The 23,769-nt window shown below is 45.7% G+C and overlaps 1 protein-coding gene across 5 annotated transcripts in view; it reads left to right on the forward strand.

The window, feature by feature from the left end:
* The window catches only part of Fndc3b (fibronectin type III domain containing 3B), a 292,925-nt gene that overhangs the window by 85,406 nt on the left and 183,750 nt on the right, over positions 1–23,769 (forward strand). For 4 of the 5 annotated variants that reach the window (XM_087899629.1, XM_087899628.1, XM_087899630.1 and 1 more), the window contains exon 3: positions 9,609–9,684. In XM_087899629.1, the coding sequence (XP_087755755.1) occupies positions 9,609–9,684 (76 nt within the window). Of the gene's footprint in view, positions 1–2,431; positions 2,471–9,608; positions 9,685–23,769 lie in introns of those variants that run through there. The other variant, XM_087899632.1, reaches the window with a different exon arrangement.

Genomic DNA, 23,769 nt, shown 5'->3' on the forward strand with positions numbered 1-23,769 from the left:
AGGTGGATCTCTATGAGTTTGAGGTCAGTCTAGTCTATAGAGTGAGACCCAAGACAGCCAGGGCTACACAGAGAAACCCTGTCTTCTGGACCCCCCCCCTCCACCATGGGAGAGAGGGAGAGGGAGGGAGGGAGGGAGGGAGGAAGGGAGAGAGAGAGAGGGAGAGAGAGAGAACTTGAAACTATTAGGTAGTTTGTTTTACTTTCTGAATTTGCAATTATTTCTCTTAAGTAATGCCAGGGTAAAAACACAAGCTGGGTTTTACTCTTCAAAAGGAAGGGAAATGGCCCCTTGGCTGCCCAGTTATATCTTAAAGATTTCACTGGTCTCGAAGGAGGTGGGATCAAGTGTCGTGTGGCTTTGTGTTGAACTGTGTTACCCTCACCACACCCACTTGCTAGTGAATTCCTCCTTTTCTTTGTTTCAGCTTGAGGAAGGGCTGCTTGGACTTAGACTCTCCTCAAGATGTTAATTACATGTTCCAAAATCATGTGTTCTGTTAAAAATCACTTACGCACACCCTTGGAAAGAACTCTAAACAGGGAGTTTCTTCGGGGTACAGAATATTGTTCTGAAGGCCTTGGGAAATAAATCTCAAGAGTTAGTTCATTTACCACCAAGACATATTTAGTCAGTGTATATAAACAAGAGAAGTCACAGTGTGCCTGGACATTATTTGTCCCAGATGGAGCTTACACTTGGCTCAGAGCGCAGCACTGATGTCATGGTGCACCAGCTGGCCCCAGATTAGATGTGCAGGGAATCAGCTCTGTGCTGGTGTGCAGCAAGGGCTGTGGGGAGGAGCCGCAGGGCAGACTGGGAAACCTTCGCCACATTTCTTGCCTGTGCACTCTGCAGAGACTAGTGTCTGTCCTGACTGTGGATTTAGTGCAGAAAGAGGCAAGATTCGGAACAGTCAGTGATGTACAAGTTGGCATTCAAGTGTGCTCAAGGCCTGCTCTTCTGAGACGAGTTGTGTGCTAGGCCTGGCGTTCCCACAGTTCCTTAGCGGAGAGGCTTTTGCACTCAAATACAGAAAACTGGAAAACATTTCCCTCCCTCCCTACACACAACGACGGCGATGGGTTTGTACCTAGGTCCGTGTACATGCTGGATGAATGTCCTAATGCTGAGGCTTGTCTTCATCCCCAAAGCATTACCTCTTTGTTTTCTTGAGACAAATCATTCCTCCCCACCACCGCAGACAAGGTGTGCTGTAGTCCAGCCTAGCCTTGAACTCATTTGCAGCCAATTATGGCTTTGACCTCCAAATCCTGCCTCCCCTTTCCAAGTGCTGGACTTGGCAGAACATACAGCTATTTTCCTAAAACTCTACAGTTTTGAAGAAAACTTTCAGTCTTTTTTCCTTGTTATCATTAAGGAAGACAATCGCCTTAAGCTTTGTAATGGTCCTAAGTATCCAATTGTATAACCGTGTAACTCCGTGGAATCCATTTGTTTAACTGTTGAGCTCTTTCATGCAAGTGTGGTAGGCAACTCTCAGTGCGTTCTGTAAGTAAGCCAAATGCTTGGAGCATCCTGAGGGGTCTGTGTTTGCATCTTCAGTGTGCTTCAAGAGGAAGCCTTTGGGTAAGAAAACAGCCAGTGTTAAGTAGTTCTGCCTGGATGGGCTCTTCTAAAACGTTGGTTGTAGACTATCTAGAAGTTCTCCTCCAGAGTGTGCACTCTAGAAACAGGAGTTACTCACCCATAGACACGCGACTGTGACTATTTGGGGCACAATTATCCAAAACAACCTGCATTTTAGAAACAAATCAACTGTGAATTAACTGATAAATAGATGAACCAAATGGAGTATATTCACAAGATGAACTATTACTCAGAAGGAAAAAGGATGACGTGGGGACGAGCTGACACAGACGGCCTGGGTAGCTGTGTCAGGTGAAAGGATGCGTTCTCGCTGTGTTACTTTTGTCTTCCTGTAAGGTTCACAGTGGACAAATACACAGAGACCAGGAGTCCATTGGACGGCTGGCGAATTGAGGGAAGGTGGGGAATGAAGAAGGGTGTTGAAAATTTCCTAAAATATTTTGTGTCATGGCTACCAGCTATGTGATTGCAGTTAAAACACTTCATGTAGATGAACTGTATGGTATGCTACTTAAATCTCAAAGATATTAATACAAAATATTTGAAATTAAGAACTCAAAAACAAAACAGCCAGATCCACAGCAAGCAACCTTTTATTGCTTGCTTGCATTATGGCAATCTTTATTAGAAGTGTTTCCAGGAAGGTCATATCATTTCAAAGCTGTAAGGGACTTAGATTTCAGAACCTCTGCAAGTGGATTCTAGACTCACCCTGTTGCCAGGCTCCACAGAGGCTGGACAGAGCCCGGAATGCGCATGCTCGGGAGGTTCTCGTCCAGAGAGCCAGAGTGACTGAGCGGAAACTGGGCCCAAAGTGAGAGTCTGCTGGCGTTAGATTTTACTGAGGACATGAAGCATGGTAAATTGGGTAAATTGTTTTTCTCCAATCTCCCTCACGTATTTCAGACTTGACAGTGGTAGGAAGTATTAGTAATAATGCTCACTGAGTAAGGCCTGCTCCTGTGGGAGGTGGGTAAATATTCTCTACTTTTTATAAATGAGGAAATGCGGGCCTTGAAAGGTCATTTGGGCTTCCTGGCAGAGCCGGGACCAAGCCTCCATCTCTCCAGTTGACTCTGTTCTCTGTGTCCTGGTGTCCTTAGACGTGTGGTTATATCTTAATTAAGGTATAATTTTAAACTCAGAGCAAACCCCTAAGTTTAGCCGAGAGTGGCTTACCGATTCATTATTTACATCCTTAAAAGGCTCTAAGGCATTTATATATCATTGAACGTTGGAATGCAGCTCCAGCCTGAACGCCTTCTACAGGCGATGGACCTCATGTGCAGAGGAGCCTGTTCTTAGGTTTGACATGTTGAAAGTACTTAAGGTTATTTTTTTATTTTCCATTGAAAGAGTGAATTATAAGAGATACATTTTCTTTCTCTGTCTCTCCCTCTCATCCTTCCCCCTCCATTTTTCACTCCCTTCCTCCCCGTGTATGCTGTATGGATGCACACATACAAAAAGGTATGAGGTCAACCTTGGGTTGACACCATCTACCTTGCTTTTTGAGTTGGGGGTTCTCTGCTTGGCCTGGAACCTAGGTCAGGCTGGCTGGTCAGCAAACCTGAGGGGTCCACTTGACCTGTCTTCTCCTTTCCACAGGGGGATTACAAGGTGTGCCACCATAACTAGCTAATTTTTGCTTATGGGCTGCGCAGCAAACATTTTACTGAGGTATATCCTCAGCTTAGGAGATACTTTTTCTTATCTGCAATTTAGATTTCTTATTCTTTTAAGACCATTTTGAGTATGTATAATATGATAAAGGCTAAATTGTAGTATCAAGAAATAAGGAACCAATCATTTAGATGGTTTAAAATGGAATTACTTTGGAGTTAAAGGAGGCGTTCTAGAGCTCTGGTTATCGTGGACCCGAAGAGCGTGCAGATTCTCCTTAGAGCCCTAGATCTGTCTCCCAGGAAGTCTTTTCTTTGGGTCCGCACAAGAGTAAAAACTGGACTAGGTACAGATACTGTCCACCGTGACTGCCCGGAGCTAGCCAGAGGAAAAGGCTGAGCTGATTGCTGAGAGCTTTTCCAACTAGTATTTTAGAGCAAGAGCCAGGAAATGAAAAGAGAAATAAATATAGGGGAAGAGCAAGTCCAGAAGAAGGGAGCATCAGGAGCATGTGTGGTAGCTCAGCAGCAGTGGATGTGGAAGGCAGGAGGAGGCACCCAGGGATGCGCACTGGCTGTTGCCATGGGAAGGCAGATGCATCATTGGATGGCAGAATTAGTGTCACTTCAGACGGTGAAGTTCATGCCTCTTAGAGGTGGAGGTGGCGTTATACATTCTGCTCAGTCCGAGCTGGGTTCCAGCCTGCTCGGCCATTTAGTCACGTGACTTTAGGCCAATTTCTTTTGTGTTCTTTAAGCTTTAGTCTTCCCACCCATAAAACCTGGTTAATAATTCCATTGGGCGAACCTCCGATCATAGAGAAAATCAGGTATTAAAACATCTAGGACCCTTTGGAAAGAGTCCTAAAATCCAGGAAAAAGCAGAATGACCAAGTTTGTCCTGTCAATCGTGCCTTTGTCTCACTGGGGTAAGCCAGTATTTGTGGAACCCACCTGGTGGCTTCTTAGCTCCTCAACTTCTGCAGACTGAAATCTGGTGCAGGGAGGATGGGTGAACAGGACATGATACCAGGTACTCTCTTGTCTCCTGCAGCATCGTTGCGGTGTGCCTGCTTGCTTCTTCAGCCCAAGGCATTTTCCTTGAGTGTATTGTTGCTACAAATATGAGTTTTGTTGTTTGCAAACCATCACTTTTGGAGAAAAGAGACCAAATTCAGAAAACAAATCCGTACACTTCAGTTATACCTGAGGTCTGTTGTGTTTTGTGCCAGAGAGATGAATATACCAAAGGTGTGTGGAATGTATGAGTTTGAGAATCTGAAGTGGTTGGTGTACATGTTCTCTCTCTCTCTCTCTCTGTGTGTGTGTGTGTGTGTGTGTGTGTGCGTGTGTGTGTGTACACGGGTGTACATATTGGCATAGGTGGCATTTGCAGTTGGAACAGATCTGATGAAGCAGTGTAGCTCGAGGTTTGAAGCCTGCTTCCAGCTCCGACAGCTTACTTCTGTGTCGCTGTCTCTGGGAAAGTAAGATCTGCGTGATGTGTGTCTTTAATCCCAGCACTCAGGAGGCAGAGGCAGGCGGATCTCTGTGAGTTTGAGGCCAGCTTGGTCTATAGAGCGAGTTCCAGGACAGCCACAGCTACACAGAGAAACCATTTCCAAAGCAACAACAAAAAAATCCTTTCAACAAAATCCTTCAACAAAAGACAGACAGCACAGCATGTTTAATGCTGACTTTGAGAAGTAAAAAGTGACCAATGAGTGAACAGAAGTGACGATGGGTTTCACATAGTGCAGTAAAGGAAGCTCGTAACAGCTGTGTCAGTGGAGGGCAGCTGTGGGGAGAGAGGCGGGGGCAGAAGAGGACTGACTTGCATGGCACAGGAGATTTGGTGACTCACGCTTCTCCAGGCTTCATGATACAAGGTGATGCTGGTGGCTCATTTGTGCCCGTTGTCAGGACAGGCCACTGGGGTGCTGCGCCACCGCTGTATTTAATCCCTGCCGTTGACAGTGGCACAGTGGGCAGCCCATTCCAGTTGTGACTTCTGCTCTTGTGAGAAGAGAAATTGCTATTAGGAGGCGTGAACTTTGCCTCATTTCTAAGGTAGCTTGGTAGATTACAATCGGGTTGTCATAGCAACTCTGTAGCAGTGAAATTACATGAACTGAACAGTAGAGGAGAGATGTGTTGGTATGATGGCCATTTGCATATCTTTTTTCCTGAAGGATTGAAGTATAAGAGATTAGGAACTGAACTCTGTAAGCTAGTGTGTGTGTGTGTGTGTGTGTGTGTGTGTGTGTGTGTGTGTGTATACAGCACACAGACTTTACACAAAGATTTTGGAAGAGGCAGGATGCTTCAATGCTTTGAATTGTGGCCTGGTATCAATGATTATAAAATACTGTAATGACTTTTCATGCAGTCTGGTAGGCAGACGGTATGACATCAATTCAGAAATCATTTTTCTACTGGTCCATTGCTGACAGTTGTATGAGAAAAAGAGAACATATGGACATGAATTGTCAAAGAGGAGTAAGGCCCACTCTCCAGAATGAAATGCATGCCTGATGCTTTAAATCTGACTAAGATTCTTACCTCTTGGTCAGAAGCTCATAGGCCCAGGACTGAATGAACATAATATCAAAATACCCTCTAAATTTATCTTTCCTGATTAGTGACCTCATCAGAGAACTCTATGTGCGGTGGATGGTGGTCAGCAAGCCCAAAGGGTCAAGATGTAGAATGTAAGCCCCTGTGCAGTGCTCCACCATCAGTGGGTCTGTCATGCCCCTTTCCCTCAGGGTTCATGGACCACCATAGAAGATGGGGCAGAAAGGTTGTAAGAGCCAGAGGTCAGGGAGGACTGGACAGAAACAGTCTTCTGGCTGTGACAGAACAGCTGTACTCATGTGCTTGCTGCAGCTGTGCATGGCCACAGTCAGTGGAGCTGCAACTGTGCATGGCCATAGTCAGTGAAGCTGCACTCATGTGCTTGCTGCAGCTGTGCATGGCCACAGTCAGTGGAGCTGCAGCTGTGCATGGCCACAGTCAGTGGAGCTGCAGCTGTGTGCTCACTGCAGCTGTGCATGACCACGCAGTCTCCCGTCACTTGAAATTCTGGCCTAGAAGGAGGCAAGGTGCACCATGCCCCTGCCTCTGGTTGAGGAACTCGTGACAGCTGATGGCAGCTAGGGATGAAGAGTCAGTTTTCTTTAGGTGTGTGGCCTCCAGTAGCATGGCCATGCTCCAGTGGTCCCACACCTATGAATATTTGGGCAACACAAATTCGAATCAGTGGATTATTGCAGGAAAAAATGACATGAAGTAGACAGTGGGCTTGGGAGAAGTGAGTGCAGAGTGAATGTGATCAAATACATTGTATACATGGATAGAATTCTCAAAAATAAAAGTATTATTTTTTAAAAGAAAGTGATACTTGTAGTTTTATAAGTCCTTAGACAAATTCTAGCATCATGATGATGGGATCAAAATCATCTGCTTTAAGCTTAAACTTCTAAGAATAAGTTTATAAAGTATGCCTGTCGATTTAGGGCAGGGAAAATTTCAGTGGAACCGCACCCGGACTGTGTCCTAGATTGCCCTTGACAACCGCCAGTTCATATACTCTCTCTCCCTCACAATTGTCAGCAATGTTCCTGAGAATACAACCCAGCAATGTTATGGAAAGGCCCGTGAAAGAGAAAGGATCTCTGAATTAGAGATTGGTTGGATACCCCTGTGACATTCACACCACTATTGAAACCATCGGCATTACCTACCGTGCTGGCCACTGTTGGGCTCCTAGTGCTCAAAGCTGCGGAGGAGTGCTGATGGCCTTCTGCAGCTTAGAGTGCATCTTGTGGTACTGTGAAAGTTCTCCTGCACTGAGGGAGCTGCCGGGTCAGTACCAGCCTGATTGCTCTGTTTCCTGTGACCAGAGTACTGGAGTCTTCAGCAACAGAGTTTTGTCCACCAAGTTCCGGTGGCCAACCAAGAGCAATGGTAACAGCTTCTATTGTTCTGGGGGTCTGGCCAATCTCCTGAGGGGAGATTTCCCACACCTGACACTGGAGTTTTGGACAAGCATTATCTCCTGTGTAGGTTAAGTTCAATCAAACCCTTTTATATGAGCAATAAATAGATTTAGGAAGCTTAGGAAGTACTAGATTTCCATGTGGTTTTCCTTAACATCCTGCTGTCTCTGTTCTTCATCCTTCTCCCCACTTAAACCTCGCTCCCTGCTCCTCCCTCTTTGTCTTCTGTCCCTTGTATTCTGTGGCCTCCCTTCTTAGGCTCATTTCCCTCCCTTTATTGAAGTGCTGTTTTACTGGGCATAGTGTAATAGAGCCGTGATGTATGTTTATGTAAAAACAAAGCTGACTCAGACGGTTTCCGTGTTAAGGGAATGACTAAAACCTCCGGCTGGGGAAAGCAGCGGAGATGCTTTAATCACTCTGGAGATCTAAAGGGATTTCCTTTTGAGTTCTTAAAATGGCACACCGCCTTCACATTGGTGAGAACTGGGGTGAACACACACTGCCTTCACATTGGTGAGAACTGGGGTGAACACACACTGCCTTCACATTGGTGAGAACTGGGGTGAACACACACGGCCTTCACATTGGTGAGAACTGGGGTGAACACACACGGCCTTCACATTGGTGAGAGCTGGGGTGGATACACACTGCCTTCACATTGGTGAGAACTGGGGTGGGCACACACCGTCTTCACATTGGTGAGAACTGGGGTGGGCACACACCCCTTTCACATTGGTGAGAACTGGAGTAGGGAAGCTTGGAAGATTTTTGATGCCATTACCGTGGGGGAAAAGCAAATTATCTTGAAACAATTTATCCTTCAAAATAAGGTGAAGCATCTGGGGTGAGGCTTGGACTGCTTTCCTCTGAATGATCCTGATGATTTTTCAGTTAATGTGTTTCCTAATTAAAAGAAATTCATGCCTCAAAATTATTTCCTGCTGTGAATTACTATTTGAACAATATATGTGGATGTTAAAGATTTATATTATAAATGACATGACTTTGATCTGAGTAGCATTACAAAGTAGATAAATTGTGGTACATAAAAGAAGTTGATGTTTAAATTGCTTCTCATGAGATCCTTTAAAATAAAAATAATTGTGTATATGTGTGGTCCCACATGAGTATATTGTGCACATGCCTCTGCAGAGGTCAGAAGAGGGCGTTGGAGCCCCTGAAACCGGAGCTGCAGGTGACTGTGAGCACTGTGTGGGTTCCTCAGCAAAAGCAGTGAGCTCTCTGAACCACTGAGCCCTCTCTCCAGTCTCTAACCTTATGAAATCTTAATTCTTGACCAATCCAAGATTTTCCTTAGATTTTGCAACCATTATTCATTCAGGGAAAGTATTGTCACCCATGGGGTTAGTCAGTCAGATCTTATCCTTATAGCACCTCAGGTAAAGAAGGAAGCAACTGCTAAAAATAATTAGTAATGTACTTAGTTAAGTGCAGCAGTGAGTTACAGAGAAAAAGAGTAGACTCTGCTGTTTACAGAAGCAGCATTGTGTGTGGAGGACCAAGCTGAGGAATAAGGGGCCTTGCTTGAAGCTTTCAGAGCGTTGGAGCAGGCTTTCTGCCAGGTCCGTGAGGGAACGACAGCCTTGTGGTCAGTGCCTACAGACCAGCCGACGGACTTGACGGTGTGGGTCGTCCCTGCTGCTGCACGGCTACAGTTACGAACTTCATTTGTCTTCAGTTTTAGATCGACGATTTTCCCTGTTGTTTTCCTTTGATTCGCACCAAATCTGCGAGGCCGCTGGAGAGATCCTGCCTCACCGTACTTGCTTCCCATTGCGTGATTTGAAAGTTATTTTCTAATGTTAAATATCTGTGTCTATGTGAAGAAAACACTAATTCTAGGTTATGTATTGAAACATTTGAGTGTTTGCTGAGGTTCATTTATTTATGCTGTTTGTTTTATATGCAAATCTTCTTTTCCAACCTTTTTAATTTTGTAAATTGCCTCCTACCATTATTTAATGCAACCGCGTCTCCCAGTGGTGGCCCGTCAAATGGTCGTTTCTTGTGCGGCTTTCCTTTGTATGTAAAGTGTGTGTTGTTTTTATAACTTAAGTTTGTGTCTAAACTCATGAAAGAAAAATGAAAATTGTGTTTTCCAAAGAAAGAGTGTAGTATACTCCAGCTTTAGTTATATAATATGAACAATATGGGGCAGTATACCAGGCTGTGTGCAAATGCACATTTTCCTGTATTTCCCAAAATTTGAGTGGAGTTAAGATTTATACCCTAAATTTTGTGCTGGTTTGGTGTCATGTGCTTCCTGCCAAGTAGAGAACCTCAAATCAGAAGAGAAACCGAATGTGTGGTACATTGGTGCTCACTGGAAGTGTCTGTGTTGTTCTCACAGGTTATTCTTGTCCAAGTTAACCCAGGCGAGACCTTTACAATCAGAGCCGAGGACGGAACACTGCAGTGCATCCAAGGTAAGGAAGGCTCTCGGGAGACATTCTGACAAGGGTTTCCCCTTTATTATAAAGGAAGTAAACATTTCCCACGTGTTCACATATGATTTTCTACGAGCAAATATATCTTCTCTTTATTCTTCTGTCATATGGTCGGTCTCAAGTCTATATTATTATGATACATCCAGTGGTATTGTGTACTGGATATCTGTTAGTTATCCATTGCTGAGTGGCATAATACAGACCATTCATCACCTCAGTTTCTGTGGACCAGGGAGTGGCTTAGCTGTGTCCCAGGGCTCTGGGACCCAGAAAGCTTGAGTCAAAGTGTGGGTACAGACTGCAGTCTTTTGACAAGGCTAGATACGCATCCAGACACACTCAGGTCCCTGTTGGTGACACTGTGTTTTGTGAGGCTCCTCGTAAAACGTGTCCCTTGTTTCCTTGCTAAGGGGACCTCTGCAGAGGATGGGTAGTGGATGCACGTGACCGCTGGCTTCAGAGGGACTAACTTCAAGATAAGAGGGTCTCAGAGCTATGCCTCCCACCCTCCTGCAGATGGGAAATCAAGGTCATGAATACCAGGAGGCAGCTGCCAGGCACTGTTTATCCCGTGGCCCCTGATGGTTCATGCCTTTTCTCACATCTAAAATGCTGCTCCTGAGAATACCACCAGGCTTACCCTAGTTCACTGTCCCCAGAATCCAGAATCTTGTTCCTAAACAAGGTCCACTAGTGAGTGAGACACTGCGGATAGAGGTCTTTAAGCCCCACGTCCAGGACATCCGTGGCTTGTTCTTGGTGTGCTCTCCACGGGCCATCCTGCAGAGCTCTCCTCAGGCCTGCCGATCCCTGGGGAGTTCCGTATGGAGTGAGGATGCCAACCCTGCACCTGGACTGTAGCTGCGACCGTGTTGGAAGTATAGTTCATGAGAGCTCTTCTTGTTAGTGGTTGGATTGTGGGGCAGGGAGTAAATTGATGAAATTGAGCTCAGTGTTAGGCTATTGATTAGACAGAATCTAACCAGAAGACTAATTTATAAAACCTGGCCATGTTATCAATACCTACTAGGAGAGAGGAAACTCGTGTTGTCTTTGCTTTACTGCAGTGACCTTCATGGCAACAGATCTTTGCTTTACTGCAGTGGTCTTCATAGCAACAGATCTTTGCTTTACTGCTTGGATTTAGAAGAATAGTAATTTATAACTTAAAGAAATGAACATATGTTAAAGATTTAAGCCTAGTGAATTTTAATTGGAGTTAAACTGGAATAATTTCATGATTTTGTTAATGATTTTTTTTTTTTTTTTTTTTGCTGACTGTACTTCTCTAGCTAGGGCTGTTTGAATTAATTTTAATACTATAAACTTAGTCTTCATTGAGAAAAAGTTTGATGAAGCTTCAGGTCAAGGAAGAGAGTGCCAGCCATTTTGAAATAGTGTGGGATATTTCCTGCTGGTAGTACCATTATAAACGGACCTTGTCTGCCGTTAAAACCTCCAAGTCCTTCTCTTCTGGACGCACGAGAAGGTCAGATGGAAACTTACTTCTGTAGCTAGAGGCTGAGGTTTTCAGTTCAGGAAGAAGGCAGTACAAAAATCCCAGCCATTGGGAGGCGGAGCCAGGAAGAGCTGAAGTCAAGGTCACCCTCAGCTACATAGTACGACTTATGGCCAGCCTGGGCTGCTGGGAAATTCTGTCTCAGACAAACCACACAGTAGCTGAGACTCTCCTGGTTATGGTGACAGTGGAGCCACACGAAGCTTCAGGTAACCTGTGTCCCCCCCCAGCAGAGGGTGTAAGATGGAACAAATAGAAGCAGATTGCTGCGTAGATCCGCAGAGATCCTTGTAGTTGGTTTCGCAGGAGTGTGTGTATCCACACACTCCTATATACATATAGGAGTGTGTATATACATATATACATACAGGAGTGTGTCTGTAGTCACGGATGTGACTATTTAGTACATGTGCTTAGACGTGTGTCTATGTATTGATAGAGTTGACCTGTTCATCAGAACTTGAGTCCATTTTGGTAACTGGCGCGCTCCACAGGCAATGCTGGAAGTGTGTTGCTTTGTTCACAAGGGACCTTTGGGTTTATTCATGGTGATTTTTGGTGATAAGCGATACTAAGACCCTCCCAGTGATTTAAGAATGCCTTCGACTAATGCAGAATTTTGAAGTCTCATTATCTTTGGCTGCCCCAGTCTTCCTATTCTTTGTTCTTTTTCTACATTTTGGGGCATGGGGGTCTCTGGCCCAGTTAGCTGAAATGCCACCATACAGAATGAGAGAGGCAGGGACCAGGAACTACACGCTGTGCTAGGGTTCTGGGGAGGACGGGGCAACTGGTGAATTTAGAATGTGGAAGGAAAGTAGCCAGCAGGTCTGGAGCTCAGACAGGCACCCAGTCAGAAAATTCAGTCTTCACCTGAGTACCCCTGTGAACTGCTCACCCACATGTGTTGATTCGGTCAGTAGGATGTGGGGTTGCCTGTCCATTGCAACTTCTGGCACAGGGTGTTATGGCTTCCTTCTGTTAACCAGGATTTCATCCCTGTTGCCATAACATTTATTGCACTTGGGCTATCTGTGTGTTCTCCTTTAGTGAGTGTGACAGACACGTGAGGAGACTGAGGTGTGTGCATATTGACACATATTCTGAAAGCTCATGCCCTGAGAGAGCAGAGGCCACTTTGTGTCCCTGATGCGGCTGACTCCATAGCCCAGCTTCTTTATTTCCCTGCCCTGTGGTTTTCTGTCAGCCACATTACAAGATTTACCCAGCAAGAAGCCTTGGGACAGGATGCCAGCAGGAGGGCTCAGGACCAGAAGGAGGCAGGGCTGCTTTGCGTAGCTGCACTCACTTTGCCGGTGGAGCTGTGGCACACCTGTTCGTTCAGGAAAGCAGACAATGTGTAGAACTTAAATTCTTTTGGTCCAGTGTCACAATTGAACTCAGCTTCCAAGTTGAGAGTTCATTCTCTCATTCCTGAGAAAGGAGAGTATAGCAATGGAGTACTAGGGCCAAGGAGAGCCACTTTTCCCTTTGTGTGTGTCTATGTTTGTGTGTGTGTGGGTGCTTGTAGGTACACGTGGGTGTGGGTGTGACTGTGGCTGTGTGGTTGTGCGTGTGTCACTGTGTGTACACAGAAGTCATGGGACAAGCTCAGGTACCATTCACCGTGTTTTCTAAGACTGTCTCTTGTCCTGGGCTTGTCCTGAGTGAGCCCCAGATCTAGTTTCCTTTCCCTCCCTCCCTCCGTCCCTCCCTCCGTCCCTCTCTCCCTTCTTCCTCTCTCTTTTTGATTTTTTTGAGACAGGGTTTCTCTGTGCAATAGCCCTGGCTGTTCTGGAACTTACTTTGTAGACCAGGCTGACCTTGAACTCACAGAGGTCCATCTGCCTCTGCCTCCCAGTGCTCGGATTAAAGACGTGCACCACCACCACCCTGCTCATGCCTAGTTTTTTAATGTGGCTCTGGGGGTTGGGTTTAAGCCTCTATGCTTGCAAAGCAAGCTCCTTCCTCAGGGAGAACTGTCTCACAGCCCCTTGTGCCTTATGAAAACCTATGAAGAAAAAAAGAATCAGAAGTTGAGTCATATTGTACAGCCCACTGAAAGAAGTCTTTAAATTGATATTGAAATTGCCTGGGTTAATTTAAGTCATTAGTGGAGGTGACTGTCCTAGAAATTCTTAGGCGCTCACATTGTTTTACTCCATGGTTGGAATTGTCAGCCTGCTAACTTGGCTTTGCACAGCAGCCTGCAGGCTAGAGAACACTTTGGGGAAGCTAGTGATAGAAGATTAGAGTTCTGGGAATTTTGAAATCATACTGAGGTCAGCCCTTTTGTTTATAGTTTAATTGATTTGCCACATAACTTTCTCTGTACATCATTATGGCTTCACTAAAAAAGACCCCAGAAACTCAGCGTGATGTCACTAAACAGCAACTTGGAAGTTGAGAGCACATTAATGTTGAAGAATATGATTGCTTTGGAAAAAAAGATTTGTATTTTTGGGAATGTCCTTGGTGATAACGAAGGAAGAACAACACAGGAAACATACAATATGCTGTGAAAGCGGATTCATTTCTGATGGAATATTTCTCAGTATTTTTCACGAAGTATGAATCCTAAGTGTTGAAGGGGACCTCCACAGGGCACAGCATGCAGTCACTGGGAGGCTGTACAATACCTGTAGCAGCAGAGACCAAATAATTCTCCTTCTTTGGCCAGACAAAATTGTATAACGAGCAGACAGGGAAAAGAGTCTTAGTAATCAATATGAATTCAGGCCTTTGCTTGCAGTCAGGAATTAATAGACGCAGTGTGGGTCTCGTTCTTGTCGTGTCCCTGTCGGAGCCGCGGCGCTGGCAGGGTAACCTTCCTTCCTGTCCACACATGCCATCTCTATCTGGGCCATTTCTCCGCTCTCCGCAGCATCCTGCCAACACAAACATTCCACTTCCTGGAAGGCCTTAGGTCTGCCCATTCCTAGAGCCCTTCTGGATCCCTGCCAGTCCACTTTGACTGTTCTCTGGGAGGAGCAGGTAGAGGTGCAGCACCCGGGTTGGTTAGACTAGAAGTCAGTGCTCCTCCTCCCATTCCCCAGCAGTCCAGCTTGATTGTGAGGGGACTCAGGCTAGTTTGCGTTATGCCAAGTGTGATTCTTTTACACTTTACTCTTTTAGTGAGAGTTTAATTATGTTGAGTTAATATGCTTTCTCAGAAATCTCCCCCGAACCCTGAGAATTTCAATCACACTGATGCTCGAAGCCACCTGTTTGCTTTAGAGAAACGTTCAGCGACTTCTTTCTTTTCGTGAGTTGCTCCTGCGCATGCTCATTCTCTTCCTCCCTCCTCACCCCCTTCTGCTTCCTTTTCTCCCTGATGCCGGGAATCGGGACTTGAACCCAGGAGTTTTTACACAAGCTCTCTTCTGTTGACTAACATTTCCAGCGAAACAAAGTTGTGAAGAATTATCATAATGACCTTCTGTAAATGATACAGTTTTTGTGTTTTAAGGCCTGGAAAAAAGGAATATCATCACAATTTAAGCAAAAAAGATGAAATTGCTTCGAAAGCATCATTATTTTAATAAATACATTATTATTTAAAAATGTTCCCTTGCCAGTAGTTTTGTCCAGAATAATTTTGGTATTTTTTTTACAACAGCATTATTCTACTAACTTGTGTTAAGCGGGTCAAGACCTTGAAATGACAGCAGCATCTGGAGGAAATGTGAGAAATGACTGTAGAGCCGCACTGAGATAAAAAAGCTTTGAATCCCTTACAGTGTGCGCAGCCCTCCCCAGCTCCGTGCCATTCTTCTCCTCCGGCAGAGAGTGTGGGAACTGCATCTTTGATGGACACTGCGCTCTGCTCTCTGGCTCTGTGAACGACACCATTGAGAGGAGTTCATGTTGGGTTTCCCCATTTGTCCCTTTGCCCCAACATGTGATTCAGCAGACAGAGCGGCCCAGGGCGCCTGATGTTCCTTCAGAAACATTGTGTCCTTCCAGTGCATTGTTAGATTTGGAGGGATGGAAACAGTGGCTCTCACCCTTTCCAACACCTTCATGGCAGGTCCCAGGTCTGAGGGAACTCAGGTTGCTCCTTGCTGTGAATGGTATTGTAGCTGGGCTTCACAAGCTGAGGCAGACTGTAATTTCAGCTTCTTAAATGTAAGCTGGGCATTAATGAGAAATTACTCTCTAACTTAAAACCAAGGAAAAGAGATGGCTTTCTGTGCTTCCAAAGCCAACCCTGCCTGGGCCTAAATGAAACCATGTTTTGTTTGGGGTGAGTCTTGAGGTGGTTGAAGGCGAAGCTACTGTAGCCTGAGTGTACTTCCTGCTTTCGCTTATTACAGGATGCTGGGTATGGAACTGACGGTTTGATGGTGTCTTTAATTGTGACCTATCCATATTAGGAGAGATTCTTTCTATCCGGGGTTAGGATGTGGTGGCTCATTTTTCGCCATGAGAAGCTGCTTTGGACTTGGTAAAGGATTCTGACCAGCTGAAGAGATTCTGCGATTTGAAAACCAGAGCACTGAAATGTGTAGTCTTTTGCCCAGGCTCGCCCCAGTGTCTGGTCATCTTTCACACTGTCCCCGAGCTGTTGTGCGTGAGAAAGAGCTCATTCCTTCTGGGAGACGCCAAGCCAAGGATAGCTGAGCTTGTAGGAGATCTGGATTATACCGGGTATGAAACACACGCCTCCTGTGAGCTGGGTTAATACTCCGCCCCTGAGCTGGGTCGTCACAGCTCAAGACAAACTATTCCTTCACCTGTGTGTGTGTTTCCATTTCTAGCTTTTTTTAAAAAACCTCTCCATTCTTAGATGTGTTCTCATGAATGGAGAGGAATGACGTCAGTGTGAGGCTCACCTTTTCCCTGCGATGTTTCATAGCTTTACTTTATAGTCGGTGTCGTCTTTTTCCAAACATGGATTGAAGGATGCATCACCATGTGTGCCACATCTGCCTCCCGGATACTGGCTTGTTGGACACGCCCCTCAGAGCAGGCAGCTGGCTGCCTTGCTGCTGAAAGTTCACCCGAGGAGGCAGAGCAGGACGTCCAGAGCATGCACGGGGAGACCGAGGGCTAGGAGTGTGCAGATTGCCTTCGTCACATGGGGACCGAGTGGTGTCACAGAGCCGGGTTCCATCAGTGTCAGACACCTTCCCCAGCAGACATGATGCCTAGTGTATCTGTAGTCTTACCATGGGGCCAGTGACAGTGACTCTGATAGGACTGTGAGAAAATTCATTGTGAGTGCTATTATCATTGTCACGATTATTGACATAGCATTGTCGTCGTTATCAACATTATCTAGTATTGTACACAATGTCAGCTGTTTTCCTAAAGTACTTGTGTGATTTATTGTGGGGAGTGACTTACTGTCCTATTGTGGAGATCAGTTAGGTGAAGGTCCAGCCCCCAACCTGCTGCTGCTTTCCAGTAGACTGCTTCCCGGGTCTGCTGACGGCACCTGTGGAGACCTTTCCGCTGGAGCTCGTGTGGACTGCGCACACGGCTCAGCTATAGACTGGAGCACAATGGCACTGCTGTCCACATTCAAAGTAGGCCTCCCTGCAGCCCAAGCCTTGGATGTTGCTCTTCTTTTGGACGTATCTGTTCAGTTTCATACGAAGCCTGAGCAGCTATTCCCACACAGGCTTTAGATCCTCTTATTACACCCAGGAAAGCAGGCTGTCCAGGATGCCTGCCATCTGTGGGCATTGCCATCATCTCTTAGGCTTCTTTCTGTCTTTATCTAATTTAAGGAGGAGGCACTTACATTGGCTCATTGCTTGAGAATAGTTGGACTCCCATCGTGTCACGGTGGGAACACGGGGTTCACTTCCTGTATCTGCCGTCAGGAAACAGTGCTTGCTTTTTCCTTTTTATTTATTCAGTTTGGGTACTTCCATAGGTTGGTGTTGTCCACATTTAGGGGGATCTTCCCTCCTCAGATAAACCTTTCTGGAAATTCTCTACAGACATTCTCAGAGGTGTGTCTTCTAGGTGGTTCTAATTTCAGGCACTTTGAGACTGAAAATGAATGACCACAGACAGTAAGGCATTTGGTAAGGTTCTGAAGTGACATTGCCTGGCCTAGAGCTCTTTACACTGGGCCTGGACAGTTGGCTCAGCACTTCAGGGCCCTTGCTGCTCTTGCAGAAGCCCCTGGTTCAATTCCCAGCACCCATGTAAGCTGGCTCACAACTGCTTAGAACTCCAGATTCAGGGGATCTGCCACATTCCCCTGGCTTCTTCAGGGTATTGATGTACACATACCTACATGTGAATGTGTGTGTGTGTGTGTGTGTGTGTGTAATTAAAAGTAAAAATATTACAAATGAAATAACTATTATAAATTATGTAGCAAGTTCCTTCCCTTTTCTTCCCCTCAGTTTCCACTTCTCTAAACTTAGAACAATGTCAACATTGAAGGACTGCTGTGTGTCCAAGGCAGAGGCTGCACAGAAGGCACCATGAATTTCAGGACTGTGGGGATGGCTCAGTGCAGGTGCTGGCTGCACAAGCGAGAATCCCGCAATTTAGATTCGCAGCACCCATGTAAATGCTAGACATGGTGCTGACACCTGTAATCCCAATATCCTGGAGATGGAGGCAGGTGATCAATCCTTGGGCCTGCTGCTAGCTAGCCTGGCCAAAGTGGTGAACTCCGGGTTCAGCGGAAGACTCTGAAAAAATTGAGGTGAGGAGTGACAGAAGAAAACATCTGTTAACCTGTGGCATCCTTAAGTTACATGTCCACATACCTATGAACACGTGTACTTGAATGTCCACACACCTGTGAACATGTGTACTTGAATGTCCACACACCTGGGAACATGTGTACTTGAATGTCCACACACCTGGGAACATGTGTACTTGAATGTCCACACACCTGGGAACATGTGTACTTAAATGTCTACACACCTGTGAACATGTGTACTTAAATGTCCACACACCTATGAACATATGTACTTAAATGTCTACACACCTGTGAACATGTGTACTTAAATGTCCATACACCTGTGAACATGTGTACTTGAATGTCCACACACCTGTGAACATGTGTACTTGAATGTCCACACACCTGTGAACATGCATACTTGAATGTCCACACACCTGGGAACATACGTACTTGCATACCCACATACCTAGGAACATACATACTTGTACATACATACACCTATGGACATGCATACTTGCATGCACATACACCATACATGCATATTCATGAAAAAGAAGAAAAAAAAGAACACCTCGTGAGTCCCAGTGAGCCCACCAGAAACAAGGCCAGACAAGCTCCAGGTCACGGGTAGAGGCTGAGCAGCTCCTCCTCATTATTACTCCGCCTGTATAATTACAGGAAACGCTCTGGAGTTACTGCGATTCTTCTTAAAGTTTCCTAACGCTTCAAAATAATATGTTTAAGAATTATGTAACAGGAATGCTCCTTCTGAACCCTTTTGCTTTTCAGGTTGTTAATCAATGATTAAAATGTCACCTCTGAAGGTGACACCACTGTTTGGAGTTCTTTAAATGTCGCAGATCTTCCCGTGTCAGGCAACCCAGAAGAGCAAACAATGCCACCTTACCCAGCTGTCTGTCACATTTAACTTCATGACTTATAGTCTTTTAGTTTTTGCCTAAATTTTTCTGCTTTTTTTTCTTCTTTTAATATAAAGCTTTGCTCCTATACCTGCACTGAACTAGAAAAGCCAGGTTTATGGGCACGTACACATGCCTATAACCATAGCACTGAGAGGCCAGCATAGGAGGCTCCGTGGACCACACAGGTCAGCCAGTCCAGTCAATTGGTAAGCTCCAGATTCATGAGAAGCTATGTATCAAAAATATGGTGGGGGAAGGAGAGATGGGTTGGCAGTTAAGAGAGCTTACTGGTCTTACAGAGGACCGGAGTTTGGTTCCTAGTGCTCTTGTTGGGTCACTGCAAACAGTTGTAACTCAGCTCCAGTCAGTGTCCCTGACTGTCTGGGTACCTACCCCCAAATGTGGCACATACTCTCATGTAAATAATAAGAATAAATCTTAAGATAAAGTGAAGAACTAATGAGGAAATCAGCGAATGTCAACCTCTGGCCTCCACATGCACACACAAACATATGCACGTGCATGTACCTGCACATATAGAAGCATGTACATGTGTATATGTCACACTTCTGCTTGTTTTGGATTTTTGAGATGGGTTTTCCTGCCCTGGCTGTCCTGGAACTCATGGAGATCTACCTGCCTCTGCCTTGCTGAGTACTGGGATTAAAGATGTGTGCGCCACTGCCCAGCCTACACACAGATTTCTTAAGGCATTAGTTCATAGAATTGTTTTCCTTTTTGTGTGTCTGAAATTTTCCTCTTTCTTGTTCTATTTAGTTCTAGTGAACTGAAGTCTGCACCCAGACTCTGCTTTGGAAGGCTTTGTTGAAGTCTCTTTGTTTGTTTGGGGAGTTCCTTTTCTCTTCTCTCCTCAGTTCCCACATGCTAGGATTAGAAAAGACACCCTAGTGGTATTTTAGACCCTAGTCCTTAGCGATTTCTGAGTTAGGAAACTTATAGAGATGTGGAAAATTATTTGAATGCTTGTAAGAAGCAAGCACATGTCTCAATCAGCTGGTCACAGTGGGGGGCAAATCAAAAGTGGGAGGCCTGACACGGAAAATAATCTCAAGAAACAGGAAAGGGCTCAAGCAGAGAACCAGGGAGAAAGGAAGTGAGTCCGTTCAGGAGAGACAGGAGCCGGCTTGCCTGAGCTCTGGCTGCAGGAGAGGGGGGTAGCCTGGGAGGGTCTCATTGAGGGGAGGGGGTGCCATGGTAACACAGATCACAGGATTGCTTCTGTCATTTTTCACTGCTCCCTGTAGACAGGGGCCCATTGTAGAAGTTTAGAACTTTGGGCTCACAGTTAAAGACCTGTTTCAGGCTCACATTGTTTATTCCCAGAGCAGTTGTCTACAACAGTCAAACACCAAGGAGTGTCTTAGAGTCTGGTGGATATGGGGGTGCGAGGGGGTGGGGGAGCAGGGGCGTTCTTCGACTGTTTCTTGAGCTGACTTTATTGATCATTTTTTGACTTCTTATTGCACCTGCCACGCTGGTATTTGCAATTAACATTCTTCAGAAGCAAAGAGAATGCCAATCTCCAGCTCAGATATAACTCAAGAACAACAGGTGCATTCTGCCTGCTTCTTGGGCTCCCCAGAGCCATCAGAAGGCAGGGATTTAGCCAGAGGACAGACTCTGAGGCCAGTGAGCGTCTTTAGGATTTGAGCCCGAGAGCTGAAAAGCCTGAGAAATGGTGCAGCAGGAAAGCAAATCAGGTGGCCTTGGCCCGCGCTGGTCTAACTCGCTAACTGTGGGCTGTCCACACTCTCTGCTTCATGTCACAGGTTTATGTCAAAGGTCACTGGGCTTGGGCCCACGCAATAAAAATCGGTTGGTTACACCTGAAAATTTTCTCTTTGCCTTAAACTAAAAAAACCTGACAAAGCTCTGTGCTTCCTGAGAAGAGCGGTGGGGTCTCCTGATGCAGGGGTGACTTCTGTCCAACCTGGTCCCTCTCACCAGGGCCTTGGGGTTCCCCACCACACAGTGGAGAAGCCAACCAGTCATCTGCTCATATTCTGTGACCACCAAATTTCTCTTTTTAAATTTTTACTTTCACAAGAATCCTAACGTTTGAATAAATTGTAATGTGACATATTTCAAGAGTTCAGATGGTTTTTTTTTTATTTGAAAGCGAGGTATTCAATTATTGCTTGAGACTTCTACTTTTGGTAATATATTAATTTCTCTGAAATTTATTAATATATCTAACCTGAGCTAGTAACAAAAGATAAAGTAAAAGGCCTGGTGTTTTTCTTTTCTATTTAGATTTTAGTTAGCTTACAGATCACACGTTTCTTCTGGCATTGTTTGATCCCCTCACCCCCGTAGCTTTATGCCGTCATCATCTTTTCTAACTGTAGGCTGACTTACCCAGAGTTAAAAAGATGGATAACTCCGTAGGTAATGGACAGAATCCTCGGAAGATGGGGAAGCAGAGCTAGGTGGCTCTCTGGGGCTTACTGTCCAGCCAGCTAGCTAGCGAACTTAGCCTATCAGGAGAATTCCTGGACAGCCTGTTAGAAAAATGTGGACGGCTTCTGAAGAATCACACATGATGTTGGCCTCTGGCCCCTATATGTATGTGTGCGCACGCACGCACGCACGCACGCACACACACACACACACACACAAACACACACACACACGACAAAATAGCCAATGCTTGATGCTCACTGTCTGAGAAATTACATTTAGTTTGTACCTAGTATATATGTATATTGTATTTTTAAATTATCTTTATTTTTTTCATGTCTCTGTGTGTGTGTGGTTTACATACATGGTGACTCCCACCTGGCATTTATGCGGGTTGTGGGATCCAAATCCTGGCCTTCTTGCTTGCTCAGCAGATTGCTTATTCCCTGAGCTATCTTCTGGCTCCTGTCCACATGTATTTTAAAAGTAGTGTTGTCATGAGTATCTAGTTTACATTGTGTCTCAAAAACTGTGGATTTTATTTTTTATGTCCTCTATTAACTATGACATTAAATTATTTATCATTGATTAAAACCTAGAAATACAAAAGTGGTTCTTTTCTCCAAGGTGCTCAGGTGAGGCGATTGTGCCCCTGCCTTCTCTCCTGTCCTGAGCTTAATTGCTGTGTGTGCCTCAGTGTGACTGGATTCTTTTAAACATCACGAGTGTGCACTAGAAGACTTCTGTAGTCATGATCTGATGATGATCTTTGTGAGCTTCAGCTTCTCATCACACACCTGTCTCATGCCAAAGTGTGCACGTGTGGTGTGTGCCTGTGCCCATGTGTGTGCATGTATTGTTTGCACATTCTGTGTTTGACGCCCAAGGTCAATATTGAGTGTCTTCCTCTGTTGCGTTCCACTTTGTTTCCTGAGCTAGGGAGCCTGAGGAGTCTGCCTGTTCGTGCACCCTCCACCCTGTCCTGAGTTCCAGACATGCACTGTCAAGCCCAGCTTTTTATGTGGGTGCTGGGAATCTGAACTCAGGACCTCATTGCTCATACAGCAAGCAGTTTATTCACTGAGCTGCCTTCCCAACTCCAATTTGCTTATTTTTTACAAGTCTATATATGTATGCATGTTGGCGTGTAGTCACATCTGTACTGTGAACACTGTGTGTGAGTGTTCACATTTGCAGTACTATTGGTTGCATCTGTTCTATTTTACCTAGCCTTGTTGTAAAACCTGTCCTTTCCATTTTAAAAGTTCCTGAGGCTTCCACTCCCACCTTTGCATTTGCTGGCCTAGGATATTGGCCTGGATCGTGCTGGCTTCACAGATGGTTGGTTTGGCGTTTAATGAGGTAGCCTCATGAACACAGGCTTGTCCTTGCCTCAGGATGTCCGAACAGGGTGGCTCGCTGCCTGCCGTGAGTCCATCTTGTGAGGCGTTGCCTGGCATCTGACATGGCTTCTTTGTGTACTGTATTTACTGTGTGAGTTCAGAAGAAAGAAAAGGAGACCTGTACTGACCACTGTTCTGCGTCAGCCCCTTAGGTCAAGTTTTCCACCCTGACTCATGCCTAGCAGGCTGCGGAGATTGCTCGCTTGGGTTTGTAGAATTTCCTCTGTCGCGCTCTGGAGCCAGAAAGCCACGCTGAAGTTTGATTTGGCTTGAGGCAGCCTTTTCCAAATATGAATTTGGAAGTAATACAGTGAGTGCTCTGAGAAAAGGAGGAGGGGGAGGGGAGAATTACTGTAACTGCAGCTATTTGGGGAGACAGAACCAAGGTGTTTGGTGTCTCCCTGAGCTCTTGTCGCTGATGATCCGAGCCTGCCTTGCTCTAGGCTGGAGAAAAGCCACAGAGGCGGCCTCTGTCCTAGGCTGTGGGCCGCCCTGCTCCAGACAGCCTTGAATGTGACCTGGCAGCCAATGCTGTTTCCTGCTGACGTGGCCTCCTGCCACTGAGCAGAACAGAGCATCTCAGTGTACTGAGCAGGGAGCCAGGAAGGTGGGCGTCTCCAGCTGGACAAGGAGCAAACAGGGAGGGGAGAGCAAGCGCCTAACTGTTGAGGGTTCCCTGCAGATAGCTGTGAAAGACACCTTTCTTGGAGGGAGGGAGTGGGGAGAGGGAAGGGAAGAAGGAGGGGAAGAGGGAGAAGGGAGAAACTCCAGAGAGGAGTGAAGGCTGCCCAAGGAATAGTGGTTTGTTTGGCTCTAGGAGGAGTCTTATCAGTGGGAGTGAACTTCCCGGATGGGATTATACCTGGTCTGCCCAGACGTGTGAGATGCTGGGAAAGGCTAGACTGCATGCTGTAGCTTTCAGGGGTCACCCTCTTGCTGAGGCTGGGGGCATCTGTCTGTGCTCTTAGCCATCCCCTGCAGCCCACGGGCAGGCAGATGCCAGGGGCAAAGGAAAACACCAACAAAGTAGATAAGCATAGCACAAAGCTAGCAAGCGGAGTGTGTGTCTTGTTGGAAGCAGCCTGCTTAGGGCTCAAGCCGAGGATTCAGAAAGCACACAGGTGCAGTATCTAAGTGTCCCTT

Source organism: Myodes glareolus, chromosome 20, assembly GCF_982192425.1.
Source record: "Myodes glareolus chromosome 20, mMyoGla1.1, whole genome shotgun sequence".
NCBI classification, from domain to species: Eukaryota; Metazoa; Chordata; class Mammalia; order Rodentia; family Cricetidae; genus Myodes; species Myodes glareolus.